This window comes from Sceloporus undulatus, chromosome 2 (assembly GCF_019175285.1).
Source record: "Sceloporus undulatus isolate JIND9_A2432 ecotype Alabama chromosome 2, SceUnd_v1.1, whole genome shotgun sequence".
In the NCBI taxonomy this organism is placed as follows: Eukaryota; Metazoa; Chordata; class Lepidosauria; order Squamata; family Phrynosomatidae; genus Sceloporus; species Sceloporus undulatus.
The window spans coordinates 205656365-205676020 of record NC_056523.1 but is presented as its reverse complement, the minus strand read 5'-3'; the positions used below and the strand labels follow the sequence as shown (position 1 = coordinate 205676020).

General features: G+C 39.0%; 1 protein-coding gene across 4 annotated transcripts in view; it reads left to right on the top strand.

Moving 5' to 3' along the window:
• The first annotated feature begins 1027 nt into the window (after nucleotides 1-1027).
• MUSK (muscle associated receptor tyrosine kinase) overlaps nucleotides 1028-19656 on the top strand; it is a 59596-nt gene continuing 40967 nt past the window's right edge. For 2 of the 4 annotated variants that reach the window (XM_042454661.1, XM_042454659.1), the window contains exons 1-6: nucleotides 1028-1317; nucleotides 5085-5211; nucleotides 6904-7055; nucleotides 9448-9575; nucleotides 9709-9850; nucleotides 14873-14902. In XM_042454661.1, coding sequence (XP_042310595.1) covers nucleotides 1239-1317; nucleotides 5085-5211; nucleotides 6904-7055; nucleotides 9448-9575; nucleotides 9709-9850; nucleotides 14873-14902 — 658 coding nt within the window. In that variant the 5' untranslated portion in view covers nucleotides 1028-1238. Of the gene's footprint in view, nucleotides 1318-5084; nucleotides 5212-6903; nucleotides 7056-9447; nucleotides 9576-9708; nucleotides 9851-14872; nucleotides 14903-17617; nucleotides 17632-19656 lie in introns of those variants that run through there. The other 2 variants (XM_042454662.1, XM_042454663.1) reach the window with 2 other exon arrangements.

The following is a 19656-nucleotide window of genomic DNA, read 5'->3' as shown; positions in this document are numbered from 1 at the left end:
GTGGATTATATTTTTATTTCTCCAGATTTGGTCTTGAATGTTACATTTTTTTCCCTCTGCTAAAAAAACATTTAGAATGATGTTGCTGGGACTGCCAACCTAATTTGTTGGGGACTTATTTTGTACATGGTTGTTTTGCACAGAAAACAGCATTTTCCTCCCAGGAAAAGAAAAGAAAAGTTAGCCATGGCAACTAAATTAAATTTTTGTGTTCAGGGGAACACACACACTTTAATGACAGAATGGAATAAGGATTGTGTTACACTCCAGATGTTGCTGAATGGAATGACTGAAGATTTCTTACCAATGGTTACACTGACTAGAATTAATGGGAACTGCAGTCCAGTGACATCTGGATGGACATATTTTCCTAATCTCTGAACCAGAACCTGGGGATAAACAATAGCAGAGTTATTGGTTTAGTGTCCATGGTGGTGCATTTACTTTGCCACTCTGAAGCTGGAAGTTCTCTTCCTGGGATTGGGCAGTACAAGCATTTCTGTTAGGACATCTGGAAAAGCTTTCTGCTCTTGGCCATGGCCATCTATAGAAATGCAGTCATTGAGGACCAATCTGAGTAGGCAACCATTTGTAAGTTCATATCTGTATAGGGAGGCAGTTGCCTTCTTTTGCATTTCCTATCATACTGGACTAAATCGGGGTAGATTTTGTGTAGTCCTCTAAACGTTGCAGGATCCCAACTACTAACAAACCCCAAGCTAGCATAGCCAGTGGTGGGGTATGGTGGGGAATGGACTCCAGTAACATCTGGAGGGCCACACAGTTCCTGCCCCTAAACTAAAGAGATTTAACATAGCACAGGAGGGAGATTTCCAAAACATGCAGTACTGGGGGAAAAACAAAACCCTGAGCTTTTTCATCCTTGGCTGAAGTGGCAGCCAAACAGCTTCTGTTGGACTGGGTCATGCTATTATTTTAGAAAGGCATCAAGGCATTGTGCTCCTCACTGTTTGCTTAAAAAGAATTCTAAAGGGATTTGCGTTCTCTTGTTTCATGAGCCCCCACATTTTGATACTGGCTGAAGTGGAAGCACACCAGCTGGCCATGTCCATCACAGCTGCCAAGTCGGAGAATTCCTGATTATACTTAGAACCCACAGTCAGTGGCTCAGAGGAACTTTGCAATGAACCATGCTTTAAAATTAAGCAGCCAAGAAGAAATATGCCCGTCTTTGACTAAAGAAGCCGGATCCCTCTTCCCCCATCCTTGGATTAATCATGAAAGACTTGCTAAACATTCCACTTGTATATATCTTCACTCTGGTGGCCTTCAGCTTGGCTGAGAGACTCCCGAAAGGTTGGTGTGAATAATGTACATCTTCTTAGCTCTGCCACTGCTAATATATTTACTCTATAGTCTGGGGCAAGCCAGGGAAATGGGATAAATATATAAGCCACAAAGATCGGTATGAATGAGTTCCTTTTTCCACTGCAGTAGCATCTGTGATTGCCTCTGAAAGGAAACTGTGGAAGAACCATCCCCCTTAAATCTCAATAGGAAAACTGTGCTCTGATGGGTAATGAATTTCTCTGATGTGTTTGTGTGGGAAGACTGTTTGTCTTATATACCAACTGAAGCACAAGTGATAAGATGGAAATTGAACTTGAAGTAGAATGAGTTTTAGCTTGCAGTCCTTTGAGTGGTTAATTGGGAATGATAGATATACTGAACATAGTAGGACCTCCAAGTAAACATAGATTTGGTGTGGCTCATAAAACAAGTTTTTAAAGTTATTCTACACAGATATAAGGATGCAGGCAGAATTTGATCTTTGTCAATTCCAGTACAAACTTATGTGATCCATATCTTTTGGACTAATGTGGAGATGAGAATGTCTGGTGCAATGTTATGTAGATTTATTTAAAAGTAAGCTCCACCATGTTAATATTGCTTACTCCCAGGCAAGTATGCATAGGTATAGTACTTTACAATGTAATCCTCTATATGTCTGCCCAGAATTAAATTTCACTGAGTTCACTGGGATTTTCTTCTAAGCGAATTAGTATAGCACCCTTAGTTATCCAACAGTGCTGGCATTTTCAAAATGCTCTGATGCAGTTTTCAGCTCTGAAAACAGACTAGGATACATTTGAGAGAAATAACAAATACTTATTTTGAGACAAAATACACCAGTATGTATTCTACTTGGGAATGTTCATGTGGAAAAGTTGCATATTAATACAGAAATGGGACAAAGATGATCTATTAGTGAATAATTGACAAAGGGTCAGAGATGGGAAACACAATGATCTACCTCTAGATGTATAGTTATTTTAAAATATCAGTATATGACTTATATCTGCTATTATAAATATTGCTTACATTTGTGTGAATACCTAAAGGAACAATCCTATCCATTCCAATGGGATCTGTGCCTGCATGATATATCTATTTGTGCATTAATTCAATGCTATCTAATATTATAATAATACTTAATGGATGCAGTAATGAATCTTCAGTGTAAGCATATGGAAATATATTTATATAGGACAATACCCAACTAAATTCAAACATTTTAAATGTTTATTGATCCCAATGCACGAGTAACCTTTGAGGCAAAGCTATACATTTGGGGAGTTCTGTGATTCTTACTCCTGCCATTAATTTTTTAAGACATACAGTTACCTCTGAGAGGCTGAAATTAGAATTGGTGGAGAAGTATGGGGAAAAGGAAACATTTGTTCACCCAGCGTCTGGGCACATTGCTCTCCAACGCGTGGGTAAGAAATATGGGGACCTGACATAGTTCTCCATTCTCATAGCTTGGAAAGAAGACGGAGAGGTGCAATTTTGAGTGGATATACCCCTGAAATGGAAATGTTCAGCAGTATCTACTCCAGGTAGCTTTTCTGCTTAACTAAAGGTACCCCCTCCCAATCGCTTTACAGTTTAACGCTCGTCCCCACTGTTATAATACATGCAATTGCTTGTCTCATGCAGTCTGGCCACTAGGACCATTGGTTCTGTCAACATCATTTTATCAGTTGAGATGAATATTTATAAATGACTTTTCATGTGAAAAAAGCAGTGGAAGGAAGATTTAGAAAAATGTTCCAACTGAGTGTTTACATGAAGTTAATTAAAATGCTGGCATCAAGATTGTGTAAATAGTTCAAATCTACAGTGCTGTCAACAGCTTGATAAATAAACTGAAAGCAAAACATTAGCTTCCAATTAGTTTCCAGGCTCACAAAAAGCTGATGCCACAAGATTCTTTGCTACTTAAGTGCAAAGTAATGATGAAAGTGAAATTAATGGCATTCACTGTCTTTTCCTGGCATTTTGCATAGGGAAATGGTTGTTCCCCAAACCCAAACTGCATTTCATAACTGTGAAAACAAAATATTGTCAGATATATGTGATTCTCCGTGTATTACACAAGGTTGTGTAGACATGAACAACTGAGAACAAGACAGTTTTGTATATTGCTTTTAAAGATATTTGGCTCAGCAACGAGATTCAGAACTTCAGTGAGAGGACACTTGTTTCTCAAAGGTCTTCAGAAAAATAAAAGGTCTCTCCTTCTCCCACATACAGTCTGCCCTTCTTATACATGGATTTTTATACACTGATTCAAACAACCAAGGTAATGAAAACAACAACAACAATAACCCTACAGCAATGGCCCAATATGTCATGCCCCAATGTGTCAGTCCGTCTGTTTCACCATTGCAATCCCATTTTTCTTTTAAGATGTATGCTCACAAAATCTCAGGGATTTTTCCAAAAGTAACAGCAACACCTTGTAACATCTCATCCCCAACCTTACAATGGGATCTTGCCAGTTCCAGCAAGGAGGGTCAGAGAGCTAAACCTCAGTGGAGAGTGGAAGGCTTGCAGCATCTTGCAGCTGTGAAACTATGGAATTTAGTGGGTCTGCCAGGGGCCAACTAAAATTGAATCAGAAATTAGATCCAGCCCTTGTGCTTCTGGTTGCCCATCCCTGATTTAAATCTTCTCCATTATTCTCACTCCCATCTTAATCCTTGATATAAACTCACCTTGTGCACTCATTGTAATGCTGCCTATCTTTTATTAATTTTTTCTTTGAGCTGGGCAATATTTTAGCATTTTCTGAAGGTCAGGCAAAACCTGAGACAATTTTTTTTGCAGCATCCCCAGTTGTATGCTGCAGGCAAAGTGCCTCACACAGCTGTGAACAATATGTAGCCCCCCAAGCATGGGATAGATGCCCTGGATGCCCTTGGCATACATAAACTGGAAGAACTATTTACAGGCTGACTTTGTGTGCCAAGAGAAGCATGCTGAAAGAAAGGAATTAATAGGAGGTGCCCTCTTGATCTCCATTAATCAGAATTTTATGACACAATATAAAGTATTTACAGTTCGTCAAGATCACGGTGAGTCATTGCATTAAACAGAAAGCTTTGTATGCTTCCAGGGGGGAAAAAGAATTAGGTGTGTGTACATACTATGACATCGTTGTAGAATAAGGATATTTCTTAGAGTTGGCAGCAAATTTTTCCTTTAGCAAAAATTAACACTAATCTCAGATATTAAAAAAACAACAACAACCACACATCAAACACCCTATATGAACTTTCAGGGAAATTGGCCTGCATGTTACTCATTTTGCAAGCCATTAGGAAAGTGATGAAGAGTTTCTAGTTACAGATTGGCTTTCCCCCATTTGGATGAGGCTTTAATTATTTAACTTGTTCTAGGTTGCATCTACACTGCAGAATTAATGTGATTTGACCCACTGCTTTAACTGCCATGGCTGAATGCTATGGAATTCTGGGATTTGTTGTTTTGTGAGATATTCATTAACTCTCCTCAGTCAGAGAGTTCTGGTGCCACAACAAGTTACAAATCCCAGGATCCCATAGTTAAATTGGTGTCAAACTGCATTAATTTTGCAGTGTGGCAGCAACCCTAGTTGGCGATAACCTTTTGTGGCTTCTAAACAACTGAGATGCCTTAAGAGTCTGTTTTGTGGCTACATGGTAGACGTACATTTAATTCAGTTAGTTAAACTCAAGGCCCTATCCTGAAGTTTATCAATTTTCCCCAAATCAGTTTTTCCCCTTTTCTGTTTGCAGCTCCTGTTATTACTACTCCCCTCGAAACAGTGGATGCCCTAGTTGAAGAGGAAGCCACCTTTGAGTGTGTAGTAGAGTCCTTCCCTCAGGCAGAGATTACTTGGACACGTAATAACATTCCTATCAGGTAGGAATTATGCTCACAAAAGAGGTATATAGTCTGGGTTCTTCAAGGAATGAGCAAGTAATATGTGACCATAGAATAGGGGTAAGAATTGTGTGGCTCCCAGATGTTGTTGAACTTCAGGTCCATGCATTTTGCACCATTGGATATGCCACCTCAGGCTTCTGGACATTGCAGTACAACAACATCGGGAGGGCCACATGATTCCCACCTCTGGTCTAGAATACATCAATCAAGACCTTGAGAGTAGAGCAATGGCCAGGCATGGTGAGTATGTAGTTTGGAGCATATGTCCAATAAACTGATTGGGAAGGAGTTAACAGTTCCTGCTTATTGCCCATTTTATACATTGGGTAAGTTATATTTTATTTTCAGCTGGGGGGGAGGCATACTGTAGGTACAGTGAGCTCTCAGTATCTGCTGGGGTTCCAGGTTACCAATGGATACCAAAATTCATGGATGCTGAAATCCCATTATATACAATGGCACAGTAAAATAGCATCCCTTATATAGAATGTCAAAACCAAAGTTTGCTTTGGTATGTGTGTGTGTGTGAATACTTGAAAACTGGTTTGTTTGTTCATTTGTATGTTTACTCTATGGCATGGGTCCTGGCTATTTGAAGGACCATATCTCCCTGTATGAAACCACCAATGTTTTAAGATCATCGGGAGAAGCCCTTCTCTCTGTCCCACTACCCTCTGAGGCACCTTTGGTGGGAACAAGAGAAAGGGCCTTTTCAGTGGCTGCTCCCAAGCTCTGGAACTCCTTCCATAGGGAAGCCAGGATGACTCCATCCCTGCTGTCCTTCTGGCAGCAGGTAAGCACATTTCCATGCCGCCAGGCTTTCCCATGAGAGCGATGTTATTTTGTTTTTGTTTTAAAGAGTTTCAAACTTTAACTTTTAATAATGTAATGCTTTTAATTGTTGGAATTGTTTTTTAAACGTATATTTTGCATGTTTTATAGTGTTTTAATTTGGACTGTTTTAGATTTGTAAGCTGCTTTGGGACCCTGTACTGGGAGGAAGGCAGGATATAAATAAACATAAACATAAACATAATAATAATCCATTTATATACCACCTTTCTCCCCAAATGAGACCCAAGGTGTTTTCCAAAAACAGCAAATTGAAAATTAAAATGTTTACAATAATTGAGAAACGTTTCTGAAAATTGCCCCCTGGGGAACACATCAGGAACGCAGTGGGAATGATGGGCGCCGGTGGCAGTGTTCTTGCTGTGTGGTAAACAGTGTTCTTTGCCACCTCCCATCCCCGCAACGTTCCCTTTTAGAACATGACAGGCCCATTCCAGGGCCTGTGCAATAAAGTTCGGTGTTTCTGAAAGCCAGGAGCACTTCCCCAATTGCCATGGAAAGGTGGTGCCCTCTTGGCGTGCCTGAATTGTTCCAGGGGAGTGGGTTTTCTATCAATGCAAAAGTTGGGTGGGTTTTTTTATTGTTTGCTTTTAAGCTTAAGTTTATTTTGTCTGTGTACATATGCATGGTTGTATTAAGAAACATTATTATGTATTAAAAAGGTTTCTGTGAAGCGATGTGTGTAGGCCCATTAGTAATGGTCAATGATGTGACTTCAGGGCAAGTCCTCCCATTTCTGATGACTTAATACAAAGGGAGTGTCAACACAATCTATCATAACCAGCCTTTCTTAACTCTTATTTTCATGCACTTCAGGCTTTTTGACACACGTTACAGCATACGGGAAAATGGGCAGCTCCTAAAAATCTTGAGCGTGGAGGACAGTGATGATGGGGTATACTGCTGCACTGCGAACAATGGTGTAGGAGTCCCAGCAGAAAATTGTGGGGCCTTACAGGTGAAAATGAGTAAGTGTATGAACACTGCACTGAGTAAAAGCTCTGTTCATGTGGGAAAAAAGGGGGGGGGGAAGCAACCATTTTATTTGCATTGAAGTTGATACTATTACATGTTTTCATTTCCTTACCATCGTGGGTACCGGTATTGAAACATAAGTGGAATGTAACCCTCCCCACATTTTTTGGGTCTCTTCAGTATTTCCCAGCATTTTCATTAAAAAAAAAATTACACTGTAGTTCGTCACCAAGATTTGACATCAAATGGCTTAATGGACTCTAGTCAACGAGAAAAGGAATGAAATACACCGTAGTCAATAGACAATACTGTAATCAATATCATCGCCAGTATCCTTCATTGTGATTCTGAGTGACTGTTTGAAACATGTCCTGCTTAGCTGTCAGACATATCTGCCACTGCCAACAGTTGCTTGCTCAGAGATCAGAACAAGGTGCCCAGCATGTGATCATTGCTGAGTGCCTTGTTCTGACCTAAGAACCAAACAACTGTGGCAGTGGCGGATGCTCTGGTTGGCATAGCTGGACACATGTGTGAACAGCCCTGCAGATCAGAATGGGGGGTTAGGTAATGAGAGCAGGTTGAGGCATCCTGGCCAGTGAAGACAAGGCCCTAGTGAAGGGAACATATATGGTCTCATGGCTTTGGCTGATCTACCACATATTTTAGATGGAGTAAAAGAATTGGCATGGTTCATCATCCTCATGTAGGACAATTCCCAGATGAACACTAGGATCTGACAGCTTATTGCACAATCCAACCACTAATACAATTCCCAAACAATGTATTGTGAACCGTTCTACCAGTTTCACAGTTCAAGGATAATATTGGCCATCTAACATCTGTAAAAATGGTTAGCAGACTTGGAAGCCATATCACTGCATTTCAGTCATCAATGTGGGTATTTTGCTATTAGAAATAAATTAGATATGACAAGAAGAGTTACACTATGCAGTTAATGAAGTCCTTGGAGAGACTTTGCAACAAAATCACTCCTGCCTAGTAAAGGTGACTGAGGCTGAGTGCTTCAGAGCAACATTTCAGACTTCCATAAATATTGAGATAGAGGAAATTGCTTTTTACTTAAACTCTATTGTCTAAGCATACCGCTTTCTCTTCATCAGGGAAATCAGACAAATAATAGGGGGTGGGGGTGGTAAATGCAGTCTTTGAAATGTCCAGAACAGCTGGTTTTGAGAATTGGATTTATTTGATTAAAATAATTGTTCTGGTTCTGTAGCTTGAAGTGTTATGGAATATTGATAAAGATTACAACTCAGAGGTCAGCACACCAGGAGCTAGGGAAAAGTGGGAACCATTTTGTTTTGTTTTACCAAAAGCATTTTTAACACACTGTCACAGTTACAGGTCCTGTAGAGACTTTAAATTACCCATGAAGTAAACTGGAAACTTACTCCAAGGCTCTAAGAGTAGGGTTGTGCATGTATTGAGGGGTCATTTTAAATAAAAATAACAACAATTGGGACCCCCCCCCCCCAAGTTTGTGAAGGATAGGAATGGGTAGGCTAGGATAGATTTTGAAAGGACTCTGACTGTTTTTAAAGCTGTGCAAAAGCCTATGACAACCCTATAAATTTCTATTTAAAATTTTGTAATTCTCTTGAAAATGCCTCATTCCCTTCCCTGTAAATGTTTGTTTTTCAAAAACTGGAGGCTTGATTAGTTCCCTTTAAATTCTTTTAGTTCCTTTTGTTTTAGTAGCTCAGGATAGCTGATATATTTATAAAAGGTGAAGTCATTGTGGCTTGACTGTGTGCGCATTTGTGTGTTTGTAAGGTCTTCCAGCAGCACAGTTCTTACTGTACCTGGCCTGATGTACCCTTGATTATTACAATTTCCTCCCCATTTTTTAGAGAGGTTATCATGAAACCTTGGGCAAGTCACATGCTCTCAGCCTCAAGAGACAGCACTGACAAACCCTCTCTGAACAAATATTGCCAAGAAAACCCCATGATTGTATTGCCTTAGGGTCACCCTAAGCTGGAAATGGCTTGTAGGCACACAACAACAACAACTACAATAATCACATGTGAAACTCAAACTTAACTGTACAATCTGAATTGGCCCTTATTGATCTTTGGACCATGGCAAAATATTTTGCTTTAACATGTCTCTTCATTTTTGAGCCATGTGGCTGTGTGTGAAAAATGGTTCAGCAGCCTATTCTTAATTCCTTTTTTCCCCTTTTGTCTTCCTCTTTTCCTCTGGTTTACATTTGTTTGGGGGCAAAATGTGATTGAAAATTGTTATTGTAGTTCCACTCTGGAAGGGAAAGATATAGGGCAGAAATAATATGAGGGACCATTGCTCTGAGGTATGTTGCTTTTGAATATGTGGTTGTAATTTTAAACTTTTACATTTTAGGACCCAAAATAACCCGCCCACCTTCAAATGTGAAAATAATAGAAGGATTAAAGGCTGTTTTCCCATGTACTACAATGGGGAATCCCAAGCCTTCAGTATCATGGATCAAAGGAGAAAATGTTGTAAAGGTGAGTAAGTGTTTGGATTTCACTATAAATCCAGGGATGTCATGTATCCATGAGGTGTGGACTGTGGGCTCCTATTTGGATAGACTGCAGACATAAATCCTCTCCTCAATTAGAGTTCTGTTTGTTTTGGCAGGAAAATGTACGGATTGCTATTCTTGAATCAGGCAGCTTAAGGATTCATAATGTTCAAAGAGAAGATGGTGGTCACTACAGATGTGTTGCAAAGAACAGCCTTGGGACTGCCTACTCGAAACCCGTAATTCTAGAAGTGGAAGGTGAGTAATCCAGAACTATAAACATATTCATATGTAGACTCAGCTTGTGGTCCATTTAGAGCAAATTAGAGCAAATGTGGAAGGTCAAAAGAGGGGAAATGGAAACAAGATACTAGTTTTATTTTCATGACTGAGATAAATAAAACCTGATCAGTAAACCTATTCTGTTAAGGATGTACTAGTTTGGTGTTTGTTGTGTTGAAAAGAAGGAAGTTCTGAATAGAGGGTCTTCCCCAGGAACATAAACTTGGAACATACAGTTGTTTCACAGTGGATATAAGTTAAAGCAATGTCATACTTTCTTTGGGGTAAATGCTTGGATGCAAGCTACAGGAAAAGAGATTCCTCCTCAACATTAGGAGGAATGCCCTGACAGTAAGGGCTGTTTGACAGCGGAACACATGCCCTCAGAGTGTGGTGGAGTCTTCTTCCTCGGAGGTCTTTAAACAGAGGCTGGATGGCCATCTGCTTTGATTGAGAGTTCCTGCATGGCAGGGGGTTGTACTGGATGGCCCTTGTGGTCTCTTCCAACTCTACGATTCTATGATTCTATGGTAACATATGATAGTCTCTTCTGTGTAAGTGCAGGAGAATGGGGACACATTCATGATACTCAGAGTGGCATGGCTACCTTCAGCTTTAGAAATGCTCCAGCATGTCTTTCAGGAACAGCCTGATCTTCCAAGCATGTGGAAAAGTATGGTATTAGATTAGTGACCCGTTCTTTATTGGGTTAGGTGCTATTATCCAAATTTTTGGAACTGCAACAACACTGTGCACTGAAAAGGTTAATGCCTCAGAATGTGACATTTCTTTCTGCCTATCTTGACCCCAGTCTGTGATGTAAAGTGATACTCCTCTTCTTCTCCCAGATCTCTCTCAGACTTTCCTTAGAGATGTAGCTGTATTAGAATAGCTCCCCCAGTAGCTTTCCTATGTTAGAATGGACTTCCTACAATAATTTGTTATCTAAGTCATTGGTGTCTTTGCTCCTTAGTCAGGATCTCTGACCACTGCACTGCACTAATTCCAATACAAATTATATGAAATAAAGATTTAGTTATAACTGGGCAGAATGTGAGAGCAACCACAAGGTTGGCAGCAAGCACACTATTTACATAATGCTGCTTGTCTACATTGCTTAAAAACCTTCAAAAACCTGTTCTCCCCCTGAATCTGGGGCAAAAAGGCCACAAGACATGTAGCCTTACCACCAAATCTGCAGTGATAAGGCCACACAAAGCATGGCCTTACCAGCCCCAGACTGGGTGTATCCTAACTTAATGCAGGGGTTTGCATTGCCATTTTAACATCCAGGCCAGTGAGATTCCCCCCCCTCCTCCCTTGCACCCCTGCTGCCAGCAGCTCACAGCCACTTACTTTTAAAGTTAGACAAGGTGTCAAGATCACATGCTGGGTGCTGGTTTGTCTCAGAGTGATGGGCATGCCAGTGGAGATGGTTCTGCTGAGGGAAGAGGAAGGAAAGACTTTATGGTTTGGGCCTGGAACTGGCCCTGACATTAATGATTCAAATGTGACGACAGTGGCAGTGACGGGGGGCTCTGGCAACAGCAGTGGGGCAGACCCAGGAAGCTCTGCAGAGATATTCAGGTAACGCAAGCAGTTGCACAATTCTTTGCAGCTGCCATTGCAAATCGTAAACAGTTTGTTAAACAGATGTAATATGTTATAATATAATATAATCTGTACAGGGGGCTTGATTTAACTGTAAAATTTGTAAATTAGTAATCAATTGCATCTGACTAATGGCACTTTGTAGTTTAACTCTTGCTTGGATAGGGGATATGTTTGTGAATTTTGAATCAATATGTCATGAATGTGGTCCTCTTTTACATGATACGATAGAGTTATTTGCGAGGTGATGGCAGCCTACTCATTGTTGTGTGTTTGCCTGATCATGCTGTCCTATCATTGCTTTTTATCCTTACTTTTTATAGACTGTAATTTGTTTATATTCTCTAATCTGCTGTGTTTTAAACTGGAAATTTGTAATTGTGCTGGCCAAATGGCCGTAATAAAGTTATTATTATTATATTATTATTGATATTCAGGTAATGTAGACAATCTACCCAATCTCTCAGTGGAGAAAAAGGTAGGCATGGTGGCTCCAGATTGGTTGCGGGAATCCATTTGGACTTTTACTCCTAGTGAGGATTAGCCCCAAGTCAGCAGTTTTAATGCTGAATCAGGTTTCTTAATGTTTATATTAATTAAGATAAAGTGAATTACTTTTGAATTGTCCCTCCATGTAGTAAAGCAAGGATGGGAGTGATGTAGCCCTCCAGATTTTATTGTCCAGCATCCCTAGTCAACATAACCAAAGGTGAAGAATTCTGGGTTTGTAGTCAATTAACCTCTGGGAGGTGGAGCTGTATGAGCCCCACCTTTCCACAAAAGCAAGATATTAAATGGCAGAACCTTGTGGTTGTTTATGGTTGGGATGTGGCATGACTTGGTTTATTTGTGGCATTGCTACAGTTCTGATCACCTCTTTTATGTCTCACTTGTGAGGAAATAGAGTTTTAGGAACTCCCAGTGATTCAGTTCTTATCTCTTAATCTTTCACATCTGTAAGCAGTAAAAAATTTTTTTAAAAGCACATTTTATTAGCTGTGTCTTTGACTTAAAGAGCTGGAAGGGGCCTTATCATCCGTCTATTCATACTTATTGTTTAATACAGGAAATACAGTGCTAGAACAATGCTAGCCATTGACCTCGCCTTTAAAGACCCCAAGGGAAGATGAGGCCATTATTCAGAGCTTGGAAGTAATTCATTAAAATTAATTTGCTAGTCATTACTCATTAAAATTTTCACAAGCAACTGAAAAACTTAATTTTTTTATTTTGATCATTAAAAGCAGAGAGAGAGAGTGAGAGAGAGAGCAATGTTTGTTCTTTCACGTAATGATGAATGTTACTCTATTCTTTAATTCATAACTGGCTGTTTTAACTCATTTTAAATGGCTGTTTAACAATTTAATGAATGAATGAATGAATTCATTTAGAGAACTGTCTTATATTTCTTTAACAACTTTTAATATTACTGCATTAGCCCTAGCATTGAGGTTTCCAGTGTACAAGTATTTTTTTTAAAAAAAGAGATCAGATTAGAGGGGTAGTATTTAGGTTAGGTACTTATGTAAGAAAGTGGGTGGGTGGACACACGATTGAGCAGCCAAGCCCCTCAGTGCTTCCACCAGAATGTTTGTCGCTCTCCATAGGTAGAGGAGAATGGAAGGGGGAGTGTGTATAACATAACCAGCCATATTTTTTAAGGGGGAGGTGATGCATAGTAAGGTGATGCATAGTAAGGTAACTTGAAGTATTGCCAATAGTGGTGCAATAATATTAACCTGCAAAGCAAGTAGAATAAAATTGAACCAAATAATTAAATTTTTTGTTGCTTAGATGGGTACTTTATAAATAAATAAATAAAACTTGATTTCTGTGCAGACCCTTAAGCTGTACATTATGTTACCAAATATGATAACAACCACATGGATAGGGCTATCAATGACTATTAGCAATGTCATCTAAATGGCTACTAAATGAAATATCTGAGTTTAAGTGTGTCTAACTCATTATTGAATTTAGGCCTCCAGGGCCTCATTCCCACTTCCTTTTAAACCGGATCGCAAATCAGTTTGAACCAGTTTAAATGACCATGGTTCAAACTTGAACTGAATCGCTGAAGCAATTCATAGAGGGGGGCCATGCATTAGACCCAGTTAACCCGCATCTTTTTGATGCCGATTTTTTCTGTCTTTTTGGACAAATTGATTCCGCGCAAGTGTGAACCAGATGCAGATGAGAATCGATTTAAATTTGCCTTTTGGCAGGCTGGAATGGGTCCATTTTGAATCAATTTATTTATCAATGTGAACCACAAATGGATTATTTTATTTTATTCTGCAGCAAGGAAATGTGATTGGGGCAAATGTAGTGTGAACTACACTCCACTGCCGAACTGATCCATCGATTCAGATTGCAAAGTGATTTATTTGTAAGTGGGAATGCGGCCCAGGATACTTTTAATAACCAGATGGCAGGAGGAAACAATATGAGATGGCCGTGACCCTCCTACCCTGCTTGTGAGCTCTTCACAGGCATTTGTTGAGCACACTGACATCAAGGCAGGACTTTGAGGCCAGCAGTCAGCCAGGGACTATTCAACAGAATGAGGAGGAGGCTTCTAATCCCAGCAATGCTGGCTTACTTCATTTTCAAGTGAAGAAAAAATCATTATCATCTAAAGGGCATAGAGGCCTTCAAAACATGACATTCAGATTCACCAACACCAGTGAAGACCACTCACTCCAGGTTCTGAAATTACCAAACTATCCTTCAGGATATGAATTGAGATTTGTGCTTTTAAACATGTTCATAAATTATTTGGGAGTGAGTAATGAGTACTGAACTATCAGTAGTAATAAATGAGGTCACAATTTGCTACTGTTTCATGACACTCAGTAAGGTTTGCCTGAGGAGACCAATTCACTATCCTTAATGGCAGGGCTAGCCCTGAGTGAGGCTATGAAAATGAAGACATTTGAACTTCCATAGAAACTGTTCAAAGGCTGCATAAAAAGATGCAGTAAACTGAGCAGCTAGGGCTATCCTTTGGAGAAACTTCAAAGGTTTTAATGGGTGATTTGCTAATATTTGATCTTCAGTATCTGATGACTCAGAAATGTTATTTAGCCCCCTCACAGTGGATCTCTATGATTTGGTATAAATGCAAAATCCCTTTGTATATATTCATCAGTCTGCTATGAATTTTGCATTTTTGGATCAATGTTTACAGTGGGCTGGAAGATTTGAATCAACACTTCAACCTAGCGAAGGTATGCCCCACTTTTAATGATGATTCTTAAAGTTAGGCATTGCGCTGAGATACCATGATGATAGTGAACATTTCCCCCTCAACAATGGCATATGCACATTGTCATTTTGTTAGAAGTGAGAATATTCATATGTTTTCTCCGTTTTTTTGTTGTGCAGTTTTCAATGAGACAAATGCAACTGATGGAGGTATCTCTGGACAGTGTGCTGTGTTTTAGTGACTATAGTATTAATAATCTTTGCAGTGACATTATTTCAAACCATCAACTTGGTTTAGTTGATGACACTAACAAAGTTTATTGGGAGTGACAGAGGCAGAGAGGACATGTGAGCAAAATGACATTGGGGAACATGGTTAAGCTGTTACATGCGTTATAGAACCCTGTTAGTCAATGTTGACCATTGTATTCTAAACAATGGGTTAAACAAGCTCAATCTGTGTGCTCAGTGCATCCCCATTTATCCAAACTTCTAATTTTCTGAATGATTTAAATTGGAAGTCCTCCAGAATAAATGGGCATATTCTATACTGGAAAATGCCATCTCTTTGGCACTTATGAACTGCCTCTTTACGCATGCATTTTGCATGGTTTAACAAAGTGCATGTCCGCAATAAAGGCCTTTACCAAGATGAGATATTTGAAGTACCTATAACTTCAGAATCTCATTGTGATTTGTGCTAGCATCAAATTAATATTTTTCTAAAAGCTGAAGATGAAAATGGTTGTTCCAGTAAAGTTTTTTTAAAATTTATTTATTTTCTATACAATACAAAAAAACAAAAAAAAATTCATTTAGATTCTTACAATTCTTCTTCTTCATATAGGCAAATCAGTAATTAATCAAATTACAGATTTGCAGTTGTAATTTATAAATGTCCATCAATTTCTTCTTAAGCTCTCTGGTCTTCCTTGTCTTTATGTTAAATGTTTGTCTTCATTTATTCTTCCGATTCTTCTTCTTCTTCTTCTTCTTCTTCTTCTTCTTCTTCTTCTCTTATTATCCTATCTAATCTTATATCTATAAAATGATTTGCCATTTCTATTCATATCTAAGCTAACCATACTTTCTACTCTCTCACTCATTCAACATTCATAACCACATATACTTCCACCACTTTTGGTAAGTAAAGCAAAGTACTCTCTTATAGCTTGCTATCTCAGTTATAACTAACTCATTCACTATATTGTATAAACTATAATATCAAGATAAGATATATACTGTAAAATGCGTTATTCAAAGGGTAAATTATAAAGATAACTGCTGTATCTACCCAGTCTCTTATTTCAATCAGATCTTAACCTACAAGACTCTATTTCAGTATTTTTGTTCTTATAATTTAAATACTATTCCTTTGTCTTATACCGTATTCCCCTCCATATAAATCTTAACTATATTATTACTATATAATATAATGGTTGAGGTAAACAGTAAAGAAAAGTAAATATCATTTCAGAGTAAATCTTCAATATGTTATCAATATATCTCCCCATATCTTCTTGGTAAATTCTAATACTTTCCCCCATTCTTCTGATATTGTATCCCAGGGGTTTTGTTTCAGCATGCATGATAGTTTATCCAGCTGCAACAAATCATATAGATAGTTAATCCATTCTTCAATTTTTGGGATATCTTTTGTTTTCCATTTTCTGGCATATAAGATCCTGGCGGCAGATGACATATACATCAAAATTCTCGCATATTTTTTATCTAGTCTTTCATCTAACATGCTTAATAATATACATTCTGAAGTTTCTTCTAACATGATTCCGAATACAGTGTGTCCGCGTTATACGCTGCTTTGAGCATATGCTCAAAGCCGTGCGGGATGCAAGGAGCAGCACGTCCTATTTGCATGAATGGGGCACGCTCCCGTGGCATGCGCCCCACATGCTGTCGCCGTACCACCACCATGCCACCGCACTGCCATGGGCACGAGCCTCATTCATTTGAATGGGGCTTGAGCATCCACTTTTTTCTCTTACGTGGAAGGGGGGGGGTCTGGAACGGATCCCCCGCATAAGAAAAGGGTGGACTGTATCATGTTTATTACCTCTATTACTTGTCTCCAGTATTTTTCCGCTTTTCCACATACCCATCAGTGGTGAATATATATGAGCCTGGCATTTCCCCACATTTCCAACAGAGATTATTAGTTTTCTTATACATCTTAGCTATTTTTACAGGGGTTAAGTGCCATCTCAGATCAATTTTAAGCCAATTTTCTTTCAAGTTTTGTGCCATCGTAAGTTTTAAGTTCTTTTTCCAAATTTTTTCCCATTGATCAAAGTTAATCAGGTGACCAACATCCTTAGCCCAGAGTATCATTACTTCTTTAACTGTTTCTTGTTCAGTGTCCCAGGATAGTAGTAATTTCCCCCATCATACCTTTTTTGTGTTCTTCCATTTCTGATTTCTTTTCTATTGTTCCCCATTCCTTTAAGTCATACTATGTTCTCTCCTGAATTTGCCAATACTCAATCCAATTTAATTTCATTCCTTCAGAATTTAGTTCCTCCTGAGTTTTACGTTCAAGATTCTTCCCTCTAGTTTTTAGTAAATCCTTATATATAACCAATTCTTCTTCTCTGTACATCTCTTTTCTATATAGTGCTTCTAGTAGGGAAGTCCATTTTGGAAATGCAATAATAATTCTATTTTTATATTTTTTTCCAAATGTTTAAAAGTGTTTTTCTGATACAATCGTTATTGATAACACGATTTGCCTTTTCTTTATCATACAATAAGAATGCATGTAATCCAAACTTGAGACCTTCTCCTTCCAATTCTGTTAATTTTCTATCCTCCAGTAAAGTTAACAGCAGAAGTGCCATTGACTGTAATAGAACCTGGGATTCTTCTCAAACCTAAATTAATTCCAGACGTAAGCCAAGTGACGTCAATGGAATTTTCTAAGGGTAAGATAATCTAGGAACAGTATACTGACCTGCCCAGAATATAAAAATCACTTTAGAAGGAAAACCCACAAAATCCACATTTACATGTAAAGTTTGTGATTTAACTACATTTGAACATGCAGACCATTTATTATAGAGAACCAGGGAATGACAACAACAGAATGGTATGTTTATAATTCAAACTTATATGTGTTTATATTAGTTTTAGTATCAAAATTTTACCCATAGAATCTTGGGAATTGTAGTCTGGTAAGGGTTCTAGATCCTGGTCAGCATGTTTATAAAGTGAACTGGTCACAGAAAAATAAATATAGGTTATGACCACAGAGGGAGGGGACCCCCGTTTCCTTAAATGCTGCATATGATTAAAAGTTGTATGGAATCTAGCTGCATTTTTAGCTTGCCTTTTCCAGGGATCATGGGAAGATATCCACAGACTTAAAAAGCACAGACTCCAAATTGCTTGAAGGAGTAGTACAAATCTAAAAAAGCAATTAAATCTGCAGATTGTGCTATTAAACCATGAATTTCTGTTATATGAGAAAGTGATAAATCCATGTCCAAATGTGGGGTGTAATGTGCAGAATCACCAGCAGGAGTAAAGTGTGAGCAAAAATGTGTCATAACCACATGGTTAAGTGTGCATTTAATATTTTCTATAGTGTATGGAATGCCTAATTTCTTTCTGTCTGAAAGAAGAATCTTTCTGATAGACTGAATTGCCTCTACATTAACCCAATGAACATATGGAGCAAAATTTGCAGTTTTATATTTCAACAGTGATACTTTGCCAAAAGAACATTGAAACCATCACTGTGTTAAAAACAGAAGGTTAGATCCACACTTAGTCATGCTTAGTGAAGACTCAAAAAAATGAACAATAGGCTGTATCAATCAGCATTATACACCGGCCTCAGGACAGGGTGGGGGTGTGGCGTCTGCATGATGCATGCCCCAGTGCTGCCCTGATGCTGCCATCATGCCGTGTGTCCAACCACATGACAAACAGTGTCATGGTGCTCCTTTGGCACTGCATCTAGATAACACAGTGCCAAAAGGAGCACCAGAAATTGCCACCACAGTTGCAAAGGTGCCTTTTCCCTGGCATGAAAAGGACCGGCATTTTGCTGTTCCTGTTAGCATTGGGGAAAGGCTGGATTGGGCTGCAGCATGTAGTTGCCACGGCCTTGATCCAACACTGAAAGGGGTGGCAGCAGGTTGCTCCAAAGGGGAAGTCTGTTTAGCCCTTTAGTCCCATTGATTTCCATGGGTAAATCTGACTAAAATGTTCCCATTTAGCATCTTCTTGGAAAGGAATGTGTCTAGTGACAGAAAGCCATCACATTCAGCAATGTAAATCCCAGATGAATCATATCCGTAAAAAAGTTTGGGTGAACACTTTCCCCACCAATAAACAATGTAAAATGACCAGCCTTGAGGTATGATAGAAACTCTCTCGGAGAATGCATCGCTGCTACTTGAGTGGCCAAACAGAATATAGAATATCAGTTTCTTACTCTATTTCAACATCTGGAGAAATGACAGTAAACTCAAAGCTGAACTAGACTTAACAAGGGTAATATGATATTGAGTTGCTGATTTAAAAGGGGAGGGATTCAATGGGGTGATGTACCAGGTCAGGACCATGGTGTGCAAGGAGGGGAGCTTTAAACCATTATGGCTGCAGTGGCCTCAATCGGAATTGTTTTCTCTTGCGTAGGACTGCCTGAATAAAAACTGGAGAGGGTTCTTGTGCCTTTAATAGTTATGTAAAAGATGGATTTTAAACAGGTGTTGCTTGTCATGCAACCAGATAACAACTATTAAAGGTAAAGAATCCCTCTCCAGTGTTCACTGTCACAGTCCTATGCAACTGTAATTCATGTTGGGAGGAGCGCCTATTTGCGCACAATGAAAGGGTAGGGCTGATTCCAAATGAGATTGTTGCAGAGGGCAAAGGTTTAAAGTTCCCCGTGTTTCACACCACAGTCTTGATGCAGCAACTCTCCTCCCTTGTCTATTTTT